General features: G+C 32.9%; 1 protein-coding gene across 2 annotated transcripts in view; it reads left to right on the top strand.

Moving 5' to 3' along the window:
- The window catches only part of LOC114333175 (uncharacterized), a 412,711-nt gene that overhangs the window by 42,863 nt on the left and 353,908 nt on the right, over window positions 1-15,940 (top strand). For both annotated transcript variants that reach the window (XM_050650379.1, XM_050650378.1), the window contains exon 3: window positions 15,300-15,679. In XM_050650379.1, the coding sequence (XP_050506336.1) occupies window positions 15,300-15,679 (380 nt within the window). The remainder of the gene's footprint in view (window positions 1-15,299; window positions 15,680-15,940) is intronic.

Here is a 15,940-nt window from a genome sequence, read left to right as displayed (position 1 = left end):
GTACGAAAAAAAAGTTGATAAATAGCAAGCTGAAAATTTGTTATTAGCTTAAGGGTGTCTAGTCGGACAAACATTAATATATGGGAACACTGGAACAGGGGAAGTTTTAACTGTGGAACAGGCTAAAAATTTGGAACGGTCAGACCACGAAAACGGCACATGTATTTTGTCCGACAGAACAGACTTAAACTCTCCGAACAGAGATTAAACTCTCATGCAAAAATCAGACTGCTATTTATCACCAAATTGGCGTTTTAATGAGTGGAACATGTAGAATATGTCAAATGACAGGAATTATGACAGGTGATAAATAGCAGTCTGATTTTTGCATGAGAGTTTAATCTCTGTTCGGAGAGTTTATGTCTGTTCTGTCGGACAAAACAAATGTGCCATTTTCGTGTTCTGACCGTTCCAGATTTTTTACCTGTTCCACAATTAAAACTGCCCCTGTTCCAGTGTTCTCATATATCAAAGTTTATCCGACTAGACACCCTTAAGCTATTAACAAATTTTTAGCTTGCTATTAATCAACTTTTTTTTCATACGCGGGATCCAGACCTATGGTATCATAATATCATATTATGATGCTGCAATAAATTTATTTTAAAGATTCGCCTTTATCAATCCTACCTAATGTTTCTAGTTTCTTTTCCATTGTCACAACATTTTTACGTTTTGTTAACATTACAGTTTTGTTACCATTACGTAGACAAAAATCAGGCAAACACAATCTGAAGCACGATTACAGAACGGAAGTGATTAAAACAATGTTGTTATTTAAGAACAGACTAAGGCCATTGTTTTAAAAAAGAATTTTTAAATAGTCACGTCTATTTTAAACAATGCTAAGACAGTTTGACATAAATAACGGAAAAGGAATACAGACAGGTGCCTGTTCTTTCCGATAAGCTGAGACGGTCGCTCTGCCTGCCGCCGTGTGCATGAATCATTTTTACTGTTGTACATACTTATATGTGTTCAAATTACACAAATACACATTATCTCTCAAATATTATTTGACCTACATACATTTTTATTTGATAAAATTGTTAAATTTTTTATTTGTTAAATTTTTGTCTGATGAAAATCGGTCCGGGTTAGCCGGACTTCCGGGTTATCGGGGGCCGACTTATCGGGGTTCCACTGTAGTGATAAAAAGTTGCCTATAGCCATTGTTAAGCCACAAATAAAATATTTTTCAAAACAAAATATTTTTAGAGGTGCCGCAAAAGGGTTGAAAATAGAATTTTTAGTTAAATTTTGCTAATTTTGATGATTTTATTTTGATCAAAAATAGCTATTGTAATATCTTAATTCCTATTTTTAATGATAAATATACACTGCAAAACTACTCTTTAAAGATAATTTTAGTTTTAGCTTACAACAATCCAATATTTATTTTTACTAAAGCTGACAAAGTTTCAACTAGAATTCCACATTTAAAGAAATATTTAATAGTAAATATTGATTTCATTTCTTAATATATTTTAACATTCTTAGTACCAGATGAAAGCCAAGACGTGAGGAAAATGTGTATTGATAGAGTTGACAAGATAGTTTCAAAGGTTCTGGCAACGAGGGAGGAAAGGAGGCAAAAACTAGTACAGCAGCATTTGAATTACAAACAATAATCAGTAGCTGATGGTAACACTGCTGTGAATATTACATGTGTTACATGCTGATGATCATAATCAAAGTTACGAGCAAGAATTTATTTATAATTCCAAAAAGCCCTCAAGTTCTTTAAATATAAGAACTAAACAAATGCGAGTAGAACTGTCAACAGTAGCTTCTATCTGAAACAGGACTGGTGTCTCAAACAGAGTAGCAGCAGCAATCAACTGAGCTGTACAAGATGTTGGCATTATTATGGAAGATAATAAAAGTAAGGCAATTGACAGGATGAAAATACGTCGAGCACGGTTGAAAAATCGTACAAAAGCCACAGAAATTAGCTTCATGCAAATTGGAAAAAGCGCGGGGTTATCCTTTGATTTAAGAAAAGACAAAACAATTAATCAAGAAAAACGAGGGAACAAATTTTACAAAAAAACTATACTATAAGAGCAAATCTCAATAGTAGAGGAACCTGGATCAACCTTCCTAGGGTATATAACTCCTGCTTCCGGAACAGGTGAAGCTATAAAAGATAGCATAGTGGAGCATTTTCAAGGTGACAATCCTTTGAACATTTCCAATATAGCAGCGGTCGGATGTGATGGAACTGCCACTATCACCGGTTTTAACAATGGTGTAATTGCTTTAGTAGAAAAAAAACTAAATAAGCCGCTGCAGTGGCTGATTTCTTTGTTTCATACCAATGAATTGCCTTTGCGTCATTTGTTTGGTACAGCTTCCTGTGGTTAATTTCGCTCCCATACAAAACAACCTCCGTATTCTAGAGATTGAGGATGATCTAAGCACAGATCGAAAATATTTACTTGAAATGTGCAAAGTAATCTGATATGTATGTCCTTCTGATCTTTCATCTTTCTTTAAAAACCCCTGGGAAATTGGCTCATTAAGGATGACTTACGTTGGCTAATCACATTCTTCTGCTATATGTTGCAACAGAGAATCCTTCAGATAATCTGAAAACTTTAACTATGTATGTGATGAAAGTGTATGCCCCAGTCTTGTCTCATATCAAGCTAAAACCATCTTGTGTAAATGGATCAAAACATCGATGGGGACTCATAAAATTTTCACGTTATTTTTGTGAGGAACATCTCCAAATAACTGATCCAGGAATTCAAAGGAATGATCATTTCTCTCACCCAGAAAATATGCTTTTCTCCATGTTATGTGACAAGAGAAAACACATAAGAGAGCTAGGTCTACGGTGACTTTTGAAGGCAAGATCGGAACTCATAAATGGTGTAAGGAACTTTGTTGTCCCGAAGCTTAACTTTAATGCCAATGACCACATTGATATAATTAACTGGAAGGAAGAAGAAATTACTGAACCTCCTATGACAAAACATATAACTGACGGGGACTTAAAGTATATAAGTGAAGCAAGAGACCCTAGTTGTCAGGTGAAGTGCGTGGATTTTCAGTGTTTTCCCTGTCATACGCAGGCAGTGGAAAGAGTCATAAAGCTCGTGACTGAGTCGTCTCTTAGTGTCCGTGGCCTAGAAGCAAGAAATGGCTTTGCTAGAGCAAATATTACTTCCCAAAAGATTATGCCCAAGTTTTAGACAAAAAAACAATGTTTTGAATATCAAGAAGAATATTGTAGCTAAAGAAATCTTATAGCAATGTGTACATATAAGAGTGATGGCAATGATAGCAATGTTAAATGTTATTGTAATCAATACTTGACTAAGAAATGTTAGCTATGGCACCAGGTTAAATATATAAAATATTTGAAAATTTCTGTATTTTTTGTTAAAAACCTAACTTTTCAATGCTCTTGCGGCACCTCAAGATGTAAACCTAGAACAAAAATATTTTGTAGTTTTATTGTAGACATGAAAAGGCAACTTTCGAGTGCTATTAGAAAGTTCTATGAAAAAAAAAAAAAAATTTTCCTATTCTTTCGTTCCACCCTAAGCAGCATATGTGCCTCCTGATGAGAGACTAATAAGTTTTGAAACCGGTAGGGGTGCTTGCAACACTCTCTGATTGGACTAGAATATGGTTCGGCTGTGTTTTCGTTGCAACGAAATTGAAAATGGTTATTCATTTTTAAGGTGATACAGTAGCGATCAACAGGTAGCAACGAACGCGGTCCAAGATTGCGTAAGTTCTGCGAACTTTCAAAAGTGAGGCAACAGTGCGTCGGTAATTCGACATTGACAGTGACGTTTATACTATAAAAAACAATAATTTTTATACACATAGGCGCGAAATGTTGCCAAGTCAGTGACGTTCGATTTCTTGTTATCAAAAAATCGATTTTTAGTAGTTCCAAGATTACACAAAATCTAGGCATGAGATAAAAAAGTTTATTTAAAGAAAGTGTATTTTTTGTCTTTCTTAATGGCGGTACAGGCTCCTTTTTTCAATATTTTATTTAGTTATAGAGTAATTTCCACATACTAACATATTTCTGAAATTGGGCTCTGTACCGCCATTCTTTATTATATTACGAATATGTGTGCCAAATATCTCGACAAAATATTCAAAATTAGAGCCGCAAACTTGGAACGCGTTTGTTGCTACCTGTTGATCGCTACTGTTTCCTCTTAATATTTTTTGAGTTATTCGCGATTGAAAGTAACAGTTTTTCGACGAAAAAATCGACTTTCTAGAGGGTTTTTTAAGAATAACTCGAAAAATAATTACACTTTTATAAAAAACAACTTTTTATAATAAAACGTTTTCTTTATTTATAGCACCCAATATAAAATTATAAATAATTTTATTGTTGCAATTTCTTCCATAAAAGAATATTTTAATCGGCTATTTTAGAGGCATATTTTCTCTAGCGGATTTAAAATCATATAAACCAAAGAAAATATTTAAATTGGAATGCATTTTATATAATATTTATCTATAATAATTAACGTATAAAATATGGACTTTAAGTATATTTATTTAAAAAATTAAAAAAAGATACGCAACAGCCGGATTTCGAACTCGGAACCTCTCGATCTGCAGTTTAATGCTCTACCACTGAGCCACCATCAATTTGTAATTATCGATTTGCTGCAGCTCCTAAAAACACTGATACGACTCTTAAAGCGTAATTTTTAGAAAATTGAGCAGTGTATTTTTAAGGATAAATACTTATTATTTACATACTGTCACTCTCACTGCCAAATCTTAAAAATTGTCAGATTCTTATTCTGTTCAACCTCAAAAAATGGCTCCACATTCTAGCAAAGAACTAAAAGCAAGAATTGTAACGAAATTAGAAGATGGTTGGTCACTCTGCTGTAGCGAACCATATTAATCTTAACGTAAGCAGAACAACAGTTTTTAATATTAATAAAATAGTCCGTTCTTTAACGGTAAAATATTGCAAAACCTCTAAATTTTAAAGAACCGCTGGGATTGACATGAAATTTGGCATACACATAGCTAACAAGTTAAAGAAAAAAAGTGATATTGTGCCGATATATGCTTTTGCTCTGGGGGTGGTTTTCACCCCCTCTTTAGGGTGAAAAAATATTCGTCCAAAAAAAGTCAGGAAATGGATAAACTGGATAATTTTAAGTAACTTTTGTTCTATAGAGTTTTTTCACTAAGTCAATACTTTTCGAGTTATTTGGTAGTGAATATGTTCATTTTTTCAACAAAATAACCACGATTTTAGACAGTTTTTCGCAAATAACTCAAATAGTAAGTATTTTGTCGAAAAAACGTTCTTAGAAAAAATATAGCCTGTAAAAAATTTTAAAAAATGGTGTATACTTCACGTCTCTACACCTAGTAGAAGCAGAGTTATAGCTAATGAAAAATAGGTTCATATTCGTCAAATTCCAAATGGAATACTTTAACGTGAAATAACCAAAAATGAAGCACATTTCGGGGAAAACTCATTACAACTTATTTAAAGTGTTTAAAAAAAGAAGCTTCATTTTGTTTCACAAAAAAAATTTCTAGCATCAAAATTAAACAAGTTACGCTCAAAATAAAGTTAGTCCCTTTTGGTTTTGGTAAAAAAATCGAGAAAATCACCCACTAATTAGTATCTTAAATGAACTTAATCGTTACGACTTCACAAGTTTCTTGACTCGTGTATACAGGGTGTCCCGAAAAGATTGGTCATAAATTATACCACAAATTCTGGGGTCAAAAATAGGTTGATTGAACCTCACTTACCTATATACAATAGTGCACACAAAAAAAGTTACAGCCCTTTGAAGTTACAAAATGAAAATCGATTTTTTTTCATATATCGAAAACTCCTAGAGGTTTTTTATTGAAAATGCACATGAGGAATTTTAATCGCAGCAACATATTAAAAAAAAATTATAGTGAAATTTGTGCACCCCATAAAAATTTTATGGGGGTTTTGTTCCCTTAAACCCCCCCAAACTTTTATGTACGTTCCAATTAAATTATTATTGTGGCACCATTAGTTAAACACAATATTTTTAAAACTTTCTTGTCTGTTAGTACTTTTTTGATAAGCCAGTGTTTATCGAGATATTTTGAATATTTGTCGTATCCACCACATATTTGTATATGGTTAAGAATGATTATAGACACCTGTTAATAATCTGAAAATTTATTTATAACTTAAATTTTTTGGTATATTTTGAAAAAGAAGCCATATCTCGATGAAAGTTGACTTATCAAAAAAAGACTAAGAGGCAAAAAAGTTTTAAAAACACTGTGTTTAACTAATAATACCACAATAATAGCTTAATTGGAACGTACACAAACATTTGGGGGGTTTAAAGGAACAAAACCCCCATAAATTTTTTATGTAAATATAGTAAAAAAGAAGCCGCATCTCGATAAAAACTGGCTTATTGAAAAAATACTAAGAGGCAAAAATTTTTTAAAAACGTTGTGTTCAACTAATGGTACCACAATAATGAATTAATTGGAACGTACACAAAAGTTTGGGGGGGGTTTAAGGGAACAAAATCCCCATAAATTTTTTATGGGGTGGACAAATTTCACTATAATTTTGTTTTAAGGTGGTCCTGCCATAAGAATGATACATGCCCGTTTTCAATAAAAAATCTCTGAGAGTTTTCGATATATTGAAAAAAATCGATTTTCATTTTGTAACTTCGGAGGACTGTAACTTTTTTTATGAGCACATTTGTACTAAGGTAAGTTAGGTTCAACCGAACTATTTTTGACCCCAAAATGTGTGGTATAATTTATGACCATTCTTTTCGGGACACCTTGTATATTGTTTATATGATCTGTAAGTTTCATCGGTTCAAAGACCTTATTATTGAAAGGGCTGTAGTTAAAAGGGGTTTTCCCCAAAAAGTGCTAAATTTTTTGGATATTCCACGTCGAAATATTCTATTTGAAATTTGGTGAATATGAATCTATTTTTCATTGGCTATAACTCTGGTTCTACGAGATCCAGAGACCTAAGGCGTACACTTTTTTTTTAATTTTTTATAAGCTATATTTTTACTAAGAACGTTTTTTTTCGACAAAATATTTACTTTTTGAGTTATTTGCGAAAAACCGTCTAAAAATGTGGTTATTTTGTTGAAAAATGAAAATATTCACTCGCAAATAACTCGAAAAGTGTTGACTTGGCGAAAAAGCTCTATAGAACAAAAGTTACTTAAAATTAGTCAGTTTATCCATTTCCGGACTTATTTTGGACATATATTTTTTCACCCCCAAGAGGGGGTGAAAGTCACCCCCAGGGCAAAAGCACACATCGGCACAATATCACTTTTTTTCTTTGACATGTAAGCTATACGCATGCCAAATTTCATGTCAATCCAAGCGGTTCTTTAAAATTTAGAGCAAAAACCGTGAAAGAATGGACTAAAAGATGGAGAGAACAAGAAACTCTCAAAAGAAAGCTAGTGTAGGAAACAGAGGTTGAACCTTGCAAAAATGACACAAGTCCGGTTTTATTTTTTTTTCTGGTATTTCAAGGGGTGCTTATTATAAGACTAACTTTTTCTGAAAAAATTTCGCCCCGGAACCCCCCTTTTCACCCCTTTAAAGGGGGTAATTTGTGGTTTTTGCAAAACGTAGCCCTTCCTGTACGTTTTGCAAAAAATTTATTAAATAACAAAATAAAGAGGACTATAATCCTACTATTTATTTCTAGACAGCATATTTCTATCACCCACCGTTTAGCCGGGGTGGCGCCCCAAAGTTGACAAGTTTTTAAAAAAGATGTTTTTAAAAAAAATATATTTTTCCCTAACTGTAACGGAAATTAAGAAGAAATCCTGCGGCAATTATTCACAAATAAGTGACTAATTTTTTGGTATAGGTTTCACTTAAGGGTAATTGCCCTATTTTTAATTACAGGGTGTTACATTTTAAAAATCCCCTTTTTATACCATCTGAACCGTTTATGCTAGAGTAAGAAGTCTTTCAGCGATTACCCATGTACTGGTGATATTTACAAATTTTTATAATGCACCCCCATTTTTTTTCTGGAACCACCTGAAAAAAAAGAAGAATTAATAAATAAAGTGATTTTCTTGGAATCCTTCAGACACAATGCCCTTTATTAATATGCTTTATATACCATTTTGTGCACGTTATTATTACCCATGCATGGACACCAAAAGCGATTTCCTAGTGCAACCCCTGTAGCCAAAAAAAAAAAAATAAAATGGGGGGTTGAAATTTTTTTTTGTTTTTTGCTTTTTGATCCATATGGACATATGCTTCATTAATAATGCTTTTCAAAAATATATATGGTTATTGCAACATCCCTGCAGAAGCCACCCCTATCCTTGAAAATATAGAGCAGAAACTACCCCTATCCCTTGGCGAGCATGTTTTTACGATTTTCTTATTACCTATGCATTCTTTTTAAACAAAACTTATACAAGGTTAAAGACCACTATTTACTCTAAAAATTAGGTCCTATTCAGTTTTTTCGTATAAGCAACCGATACGGCACAGTGGCGCAGTAAACCTCATATATGCTTTGGCGGGCTCCAGTTTTTGTTTTTTTTTCGGCATCTGTTCGTTTTATTGATAAAGTACTTATGTAAAATAAAACAACACAGTGTCACCTACAAATTATGACCTATGCACATTTTACAATCTTTGCGCCCCAAAGCCACAGTGGTGGCCCAAAATTAATTTTTGCATATTTTCGCCACCTACACGCATTTTATTGCATTAATGCTACCTTAATAGCACAATATTTACCCTTAAGTGGTCGCTAAGCAGTGGCGGATCCAGGGAGGGGTGATGGGGGTGATCACCTACCCCCTCTCAAACCAAGGGATATTATATTCAAAGATTATAAAATTATTCATTTATTTTTATAGAAGTTTAGCCAATTGGCACCTCCCTCTTAACGATTCTGGATCCGCCACTGTCGCTTAAGCATAAAAAGTACCCCATTCTTATAAAAATAATAATACATATAAGTATTTCTACTAAATTTCTATAAAAATAAATGAATATTTTTATAATCTTTGAATATAATATCACTTGGTGTGAGAGGGGGGGAGGTGATCACCCCCATCACCCCTCTCTGGATTCGCCACTGCTTAGCGACCACCTAAGGGTAAATATTCTGCTATTAAGGTAGCATTAATGCAATAAAATGCGTGTAGGTGGCGAAAATATGCAAAAATTGATTTTGAGCCACCACTGTGGCTTTGGGGCGCAAAGATTGTAAAATGTGCATAGGTCATAATTTGTAGGTTATACTATGTTGTTTTATTTTACATAAGTACTTTATCAATAAAACGAACAGATGACGAAAAAAAAAAACAAAAACTGGAGCCCGCCAAAGCATATATGAGGTTTACGGCGCCACTGTGCCGTAACGGTTGCTTATACGAAAAAAAATGAATAGGACCCAATTTTTAGAGTAAATAGTGGTCTTTAACCTTGTATAAGTTTTGTTTAAAAAGAATGCATAGGTAATAAGAAAATCGTAAAAACATGCTCGCCAAGGGATAGAGGTAGTTTCTGCAGTATATTTTCAAGGATAGGGGTGGTTTCTGTAGGGATGTTGCAATAACCATATATATTTTTGAAAAGCACTATTGATGAAGCATATGCCCATATGGATCAAAAAGCAAAAAACAAAAAAAATTTTCAACTCCCCATTTTATTTATTTTTTTTTGGCTACAGGGGTTGCACTAGGAAATCGCTTTTAGTGTCCATGCATGGGTAATGATAACGTGCACAAGATGATATATAAAGCACATTAATAAAGGGCATTGTGTGTGAAGGATTCCAAGAAAATCACTTTATTTATTAATTCTTCTTTTTTTGGGGTGGTTCCGGGGAAAAAATGGGGGTGCATTATACAAATTTGTAAATAGGACCAGTACATGGGTAATGGCTGAAAGTCTTTTTACTCTAGCATAAACGGTTCAGATGGTATAAAAAGGGATTTTTTAAAATGTAACACCCTGTAATTAGAAAAAAAGGGCAATTACCCTTAAGTGACACCTATACCAAAAAATTAATCAATTATTTGTGAATAATCGCCGCAGGATTTCTTCTTAATTTCCGTTGCAGTTAGGGAGAAATATATATTTTTTAAAAACATCTTTTTTAAAAACTTGTCAACTTTGGGGCGCCACCCCTGCTAAACGGTGGATGATAGACACATGCTGTCGGGAAATAAATCGTAGAAAATATAGTAATCTTCATATTTCTATAAAAGAAATTTTTTGTAAAAGATACAGGAAGGGCTACGTTCCGCAAAAACCACAAATTACCCCCTTTAAAGGGGTGAAAAGGGGGGTTCCGGGGCGAAATTTTTTCAGAAAAAGTTAGTCTTATAATAAGCACCCCTTGATATACCAGAAAAAAAATAAAACCGGACTTGTGTCCATTTTGCAAGGTTCAACCTTTGTTTCCTACACTAAGCAAGGTTCTGGAAGACCAAAAATATCTACCGCTCATGAAAATCGTATGCTTTTGGAGAGATTAGAAGAGCACAAACTGGATTTGAAGATGAAAAAACTGCAAGAATTGTCACAGTTTCCGGGAAGAAAGACAATAACTTTCAGAACTGCAGCACAAAAACAAGCTCTTACACCACAAGAAAAGCAATCAAGACTTATATTTGCTTTAAACCATCAGCTACAAAATCAAGATTTTTGAGACAGGGTGATATTTGCAGATGAGAAAATTTTTCCTTGTTTAATGATGAAAATATTCAATTCTGGGTTTAATGTATTGTTGAGTTACGTCGTTTGTTTTATTCTTTAATAATAATAAAAAATAATAACAACAACCCTATTTTATGTAAAAACTATCATTTCTATACTCTTTATAAAATGCAGGAATTCAAAATAATATCAAAATTTAGACCTTAATAGTATATTATGCAACGAGTATTTAATGATGGTCATTATGAAGCGAGTATGAGAGATACGAAACGAGCCGCCTAGCGGCGAGTTTCGTATAGAGTACGAGCTTCATAATGATAATTAAATGCAAGTTGTATACACGATTTTTTCTATGATCATTCACAACGAAAAATATATTTAAATTTATGAATTTTGTAACGCAAACAAATTAAGTAGTTTGTCAGTTTGACAGTTTGTCTACATATTGAGAACAGTCAAAGCGCGGATGGCACCGTCATCGCGAATGCTATATCGCGATTCTATTGGTTAAAATTCGGTATCGTAATGAAAATCTGTATCATAATGAAGTTCATTATGATCCAGTATGATACATCAACAATAAACACGCTTTTTTCAAGAAATCAAATCAGAGAATGCAAAGAGAAATTTCCTAATTTCGAAGATGTTTCAGACGTTAAGCTGTTTCTGTACTGCTAAGAGAAATTAGTACAAAATATTCTAAATTTGGAGGACAAGGATTTATAAAATGCTACCGCAATAAGAAATGCTTTTTCAAATTACGTAAGTGTAAAAGTTTTAACGTATTGTGCAACTCTAAATGCCATAATGCCTCAACATGTGAGAATAAACATTATTTTTTTTATATTCCAATTACGACAATATAAAAATAATAAACATTAAAATTAAAAAATTACGTTTTATTAAACATAATCTAACAAATTACATTTTAATAGCTGATCGGGGTTTGACTAGTCAAACCCCGATTTCATAAAATTAAATTTCGACCTTTGCCTGACCAACTTAGTCTCTCCTAGGTTTGACTAGTCAAAGGCCAAAACTGTAATTTATTTCAGGCTTTGGCTAAGACCGTCAGTCAGATCTGAGGATTGCCTAGTCAAACCTAGGAGTGCCTGAAATTCGAGCTTTGACTATAACATATATACTAAGGATTTCCACAGTTTTCACTGTATTCCTTCACTCAACCGTTCTCTCCAGCTCTTTCTGTCTTGCCAGTCCCCTTCTAGTAGATTTCGGCTCTCCATTGCTTCGTCCACCACTTCATCTCTGAAGGATTTTTTGGGTCTGCCTCTCTTCCTTTTTCCTATCGGGCTCCACTCTGTTATTCGGTTTATCTAACGATTTTGGTCTGCTCTTCTGACATGTCCGTACCATGTTAATCTCTTCTGTTCGATGTAGTCCATTATGTCTGAGTTCACTCCCATTCTTCTCTTAATCCCTATGTTATTTATTCTGTATCTCCTTGTTACTCTGCAGCTTCTCCTGAATTTCATCTCTGTTGCTCTTATTTTATTTTTGGTTTTCTTATTTATTGTTCAATTTTCACACCCATAAGTGAGGATACTTCTTGACATGGTATTATATTATATTCTCCTTTTTGTTTTTATGCTGATGTTCTTATTCCACGGTATCATGTTCAATTTTCGTATGCAGTCTCTTGTTTGTCCTAGTCTATTTTTTATATCTTCCTTAGTTGTTCCTTTGTTTGATATTATAAAACCTAAATAGGTACTTGTACTTATCTGTTTCTCTGATTTGTTTACCTTCATCTATTTCCAGTTGTTTTATTTCTGTATTCTCCGTTGTTAGCTATTCAGTTTTCTTTAGGCTTATTTCCATCCCATTCTTTATAATATATTCCCGTTCCAGTTTCCTCAGCATAAACCTGAGGTCATCCTCGTTTTGTGCGATCACTATTTGGTCGTCAGCAAAACTTAGGGTGTATAAATATTCGTTCCTTACCGGTATACCCATTCCTTCGCACTTTATTTTCCATGATTTCAGGGTTTTTTCCAGGAATATTTTGGACAGGATAGGGGATGTGGAGCAGCTCTGTAGTAGTTCCTTTGTCGTCTTAAATGGACTGCATATTATATTGCCCATTTTGATAGCTACTGTGTTATTCTTGTTTATTCTTTTACTGCTGTTATTAATCTTCATGGGACTTCAATGTCTTCCATTGCTTCCCATAGCTTAGTTCTAGATATCAAGTCATACGCCTTCTTAAGATGTACGAATACCAGATGGACGGATCTATTTTTTGCCATTCTTTTTTCTATTAGTTATTCGACCGTGTGTATGTGACCTAAGCATGCTTTCCCCGCTGTGAATCCTGCCTTGTCTTCTCCGATTTTATCCTGTATATACTCGTATATTTCTAATTTTTCCTTTATGGTCTTGCCATACAGTCTGTCTATATATGATATAATGCTGATTCCTCGATAGTTTTTGCAATTTTTTCTATTTCCTTTCTTGTCATTTTTTTATGCATTTTTTATGTCATATATGCTTGACTCCATTCTGCCGGTAAGTCTTCTCCATTCAGAGCTCTTTCAAACATTTTGTGTATCATGCGGAATAGCTTTTCCGATCCGTTTTTTATCAGTTCATTTGGTATTCTGCCAGGGCCTTCTGCTTTTGGTTCTTTAGAGTTTTGAACGTTCTTTACCTCATATAGGCTTAATTCGATTTCATCATGTGAATAGATTTCTATTCCGTCTCTTTCTGGTTCTTTGAATTGGGGGTGATTTTCGGTGAGCAATTTTTTATAGTATTCTTGCCTCGCCGTAGCTCCCTAACTACCCTCCTAAGTAAAATTGACCTTCACCCTTCTGTATTTCTATTTATATATGTTATCAATATACTCAAGAAGTTTGACCTATTTAAAAGGCCTGATTTTAGAAAAATTGGAGCTTAAAAATAAATTGATTTTTTGCAATTCCTTATTTTTCAGCCTTTTCTTCAAAATATATCCAAAAATACTGGACACGAAAAAAACGATAAAATAGTAAATTGTAGCTGTTTTAATAACAATTTCCCTGTGCATAGATTTTCTTTACAGTGAATAATTAGCGAGGTATAGCCGTTTAAAACTTCTAGGGGAGTGCATATAGATTTTCACTTCGGAAAAAATCAAACAAGATAGAACTTTTTGTAATGTCATTAAGAAATGTTCAGTAAACAACATATCAAAAAGTTCTACTCGAGAAGTGGGTGCTTCATTTTTTATTAAACAAATGAACTACGAAATTAGATGTTTTTTTAAATAACTCCGAAAATACAAATTTTAGAAAAATACTGACTTCACGATTGAAAAATTCAGAAAATTTTACAAAAAAAAACCTTATACAAAGAATTTTCTAAAATTAAATCTGTACCTTCTATAATTTTTTATTTATAACGCTAAAGTCACCCTTGTCACAAACATTGGCGCACTGTAAACTAGCGTACGGCGAAGTGCACGGTTGAGTTATTTTAATGTAATTCTTTAACCAATGGATCAAATCAAATTTTACAAATTGAACATAAAAGAAGAATAATTAAGCTATCTTATGGTTATAATAAAAAGAAACAAAATGTATAGGCATAAGTACGGTGTGGGCGGAAAATGAGCCCTACATGAATTTTGTTTAAAATGATTTTAAAATGTGTAACTAATACAATTTTTCTTATAAAACTCTCAATTTTGCAGAACTTACCTTTTAAGCATCTTATTAAATTATGTTTATTTCAAAAAAAAAATCTCAAAAATTTAATTCACATATGACGTCTCAAAAAATGTAATTTTTGAAATCTTCGTAGTTTTATAGAATTACCACCATTTTAAAACGGTATTACTCAAGTTTGAACAGATATATTACTCTTTTATAAGTGTTTTTTTAAAGCTTAGGATGTAGTCTTTAAAATGCACTAAATTATTTTACTTTAGAAATAAAATAAACTATTTATTTTTGAGAAAATTAAGAAATATAACAAAAATGTAATACAAAAACCGAAAATTACTAGCTAAAAAAATGTGTATATTATACAAAGTGATCAAAACTTTTTTCTGTAAAACTTACCTAAAATACATTTAATAATAAGCTTCAACAATACAACTTATACAGTATGTCTGCGTTAATTGGAACCTATTGATAACTTTTTTATTATCAGTTTTACGAAAAAAAGTAAAGAAAAAAAGGTTTTGCCATTTTTTCAGCTTCATTTCTTGACCTATTAAAACTCATTGAGCACGAAATCTGTAGTTTTACGACATTGTCAGATAAAATCCTCGAATATTATTTTATATAAACATAAATATTACAAGTGCCCTGAAAAATGGGACACTAATGCACAATCCCTAAAAATTATACACAATGTTCTATAATTTAGGCAGAAGAAAGCAGAAGGAAATTTTACTGTGAAACAGGTAACCAATGAAATACCAAAAAACCTTTTCAAACCCGTTTGATCTGACCACGTCGCGTAACCGAAGTTTTCGATCCGTCTGACCTTGGCAGTTTCAGATATTTCTGTCGACCTATACTACAAGAAAGTGCTTCAGGATCGTACTTTTTTAAACTAATTTATTCAATATTTCTAAATTTTAGGAACGGATAAAAAATGCCAGAAGACTTCATGAAAAGTTAAGCTACAAGTATCCAAGCCAAGACCAACTTTTCGATATTCATATCGGTGACTCTTATGATGTTACTCCCGTTACCAGTTTTTCGAACATATTGAATATGAATGCGATGTCTGTCAGAAATGATCCGAATTTCACATCTGAAATTAAAGAATTGTACATGCCTAAGAGAAAAGGCAGTGTTCCTACACCAGAAATAAAATACAGTAAAACTATTCGCCGAGAAGATAAGGGCGCATCAAAATTTGTCACACAACCTTTACATAAAATACTACCCGAGAGTGTGTTTGAAAAGAAGTTTAGATGCTTTGTTGAGAAAAGTCTGCAAAGTTTAAATGAAATAAGGTGAGATTTTAATAGTTATTTATGTATTAAGAGCGAAAAGTGATACATTATTGCTTGAGAGTAAGAGTTACCGCTCGACGCGTAGCGGAGAGCGGTAATTACTCGAAAGCAATAATGTCACTTTGCGCTTGTAATACATACAACATTTTTTCTACAATCACTTAATAAGATGAAACTATTTTTAAATCATTATCTTTATTATAACTATTTTATATCTGTCATTATAATGTCATAACATTAGCTTTTATATCTTTCAGTTTG

Source organism: Diabrotica virgifera, chromosome 5 (genome assembly GCF_917563875.1).
Source record: "Diabrotica virgifera virgifera chromosome 5, PGI_DIABVI_V3a".
Taxonomy (NCBI): Eukaryota; Metazoa; Arthropoda; class Insecta; order Coleoptera; family Chrysomelidae; genus Diabrotica; species Diabrotica virgifera.
The sequence above is the reverse complement of the archived record's forward strand: the minus strand, read 5'-3'. Positions and strand labels throughout refer to the sequence as shown.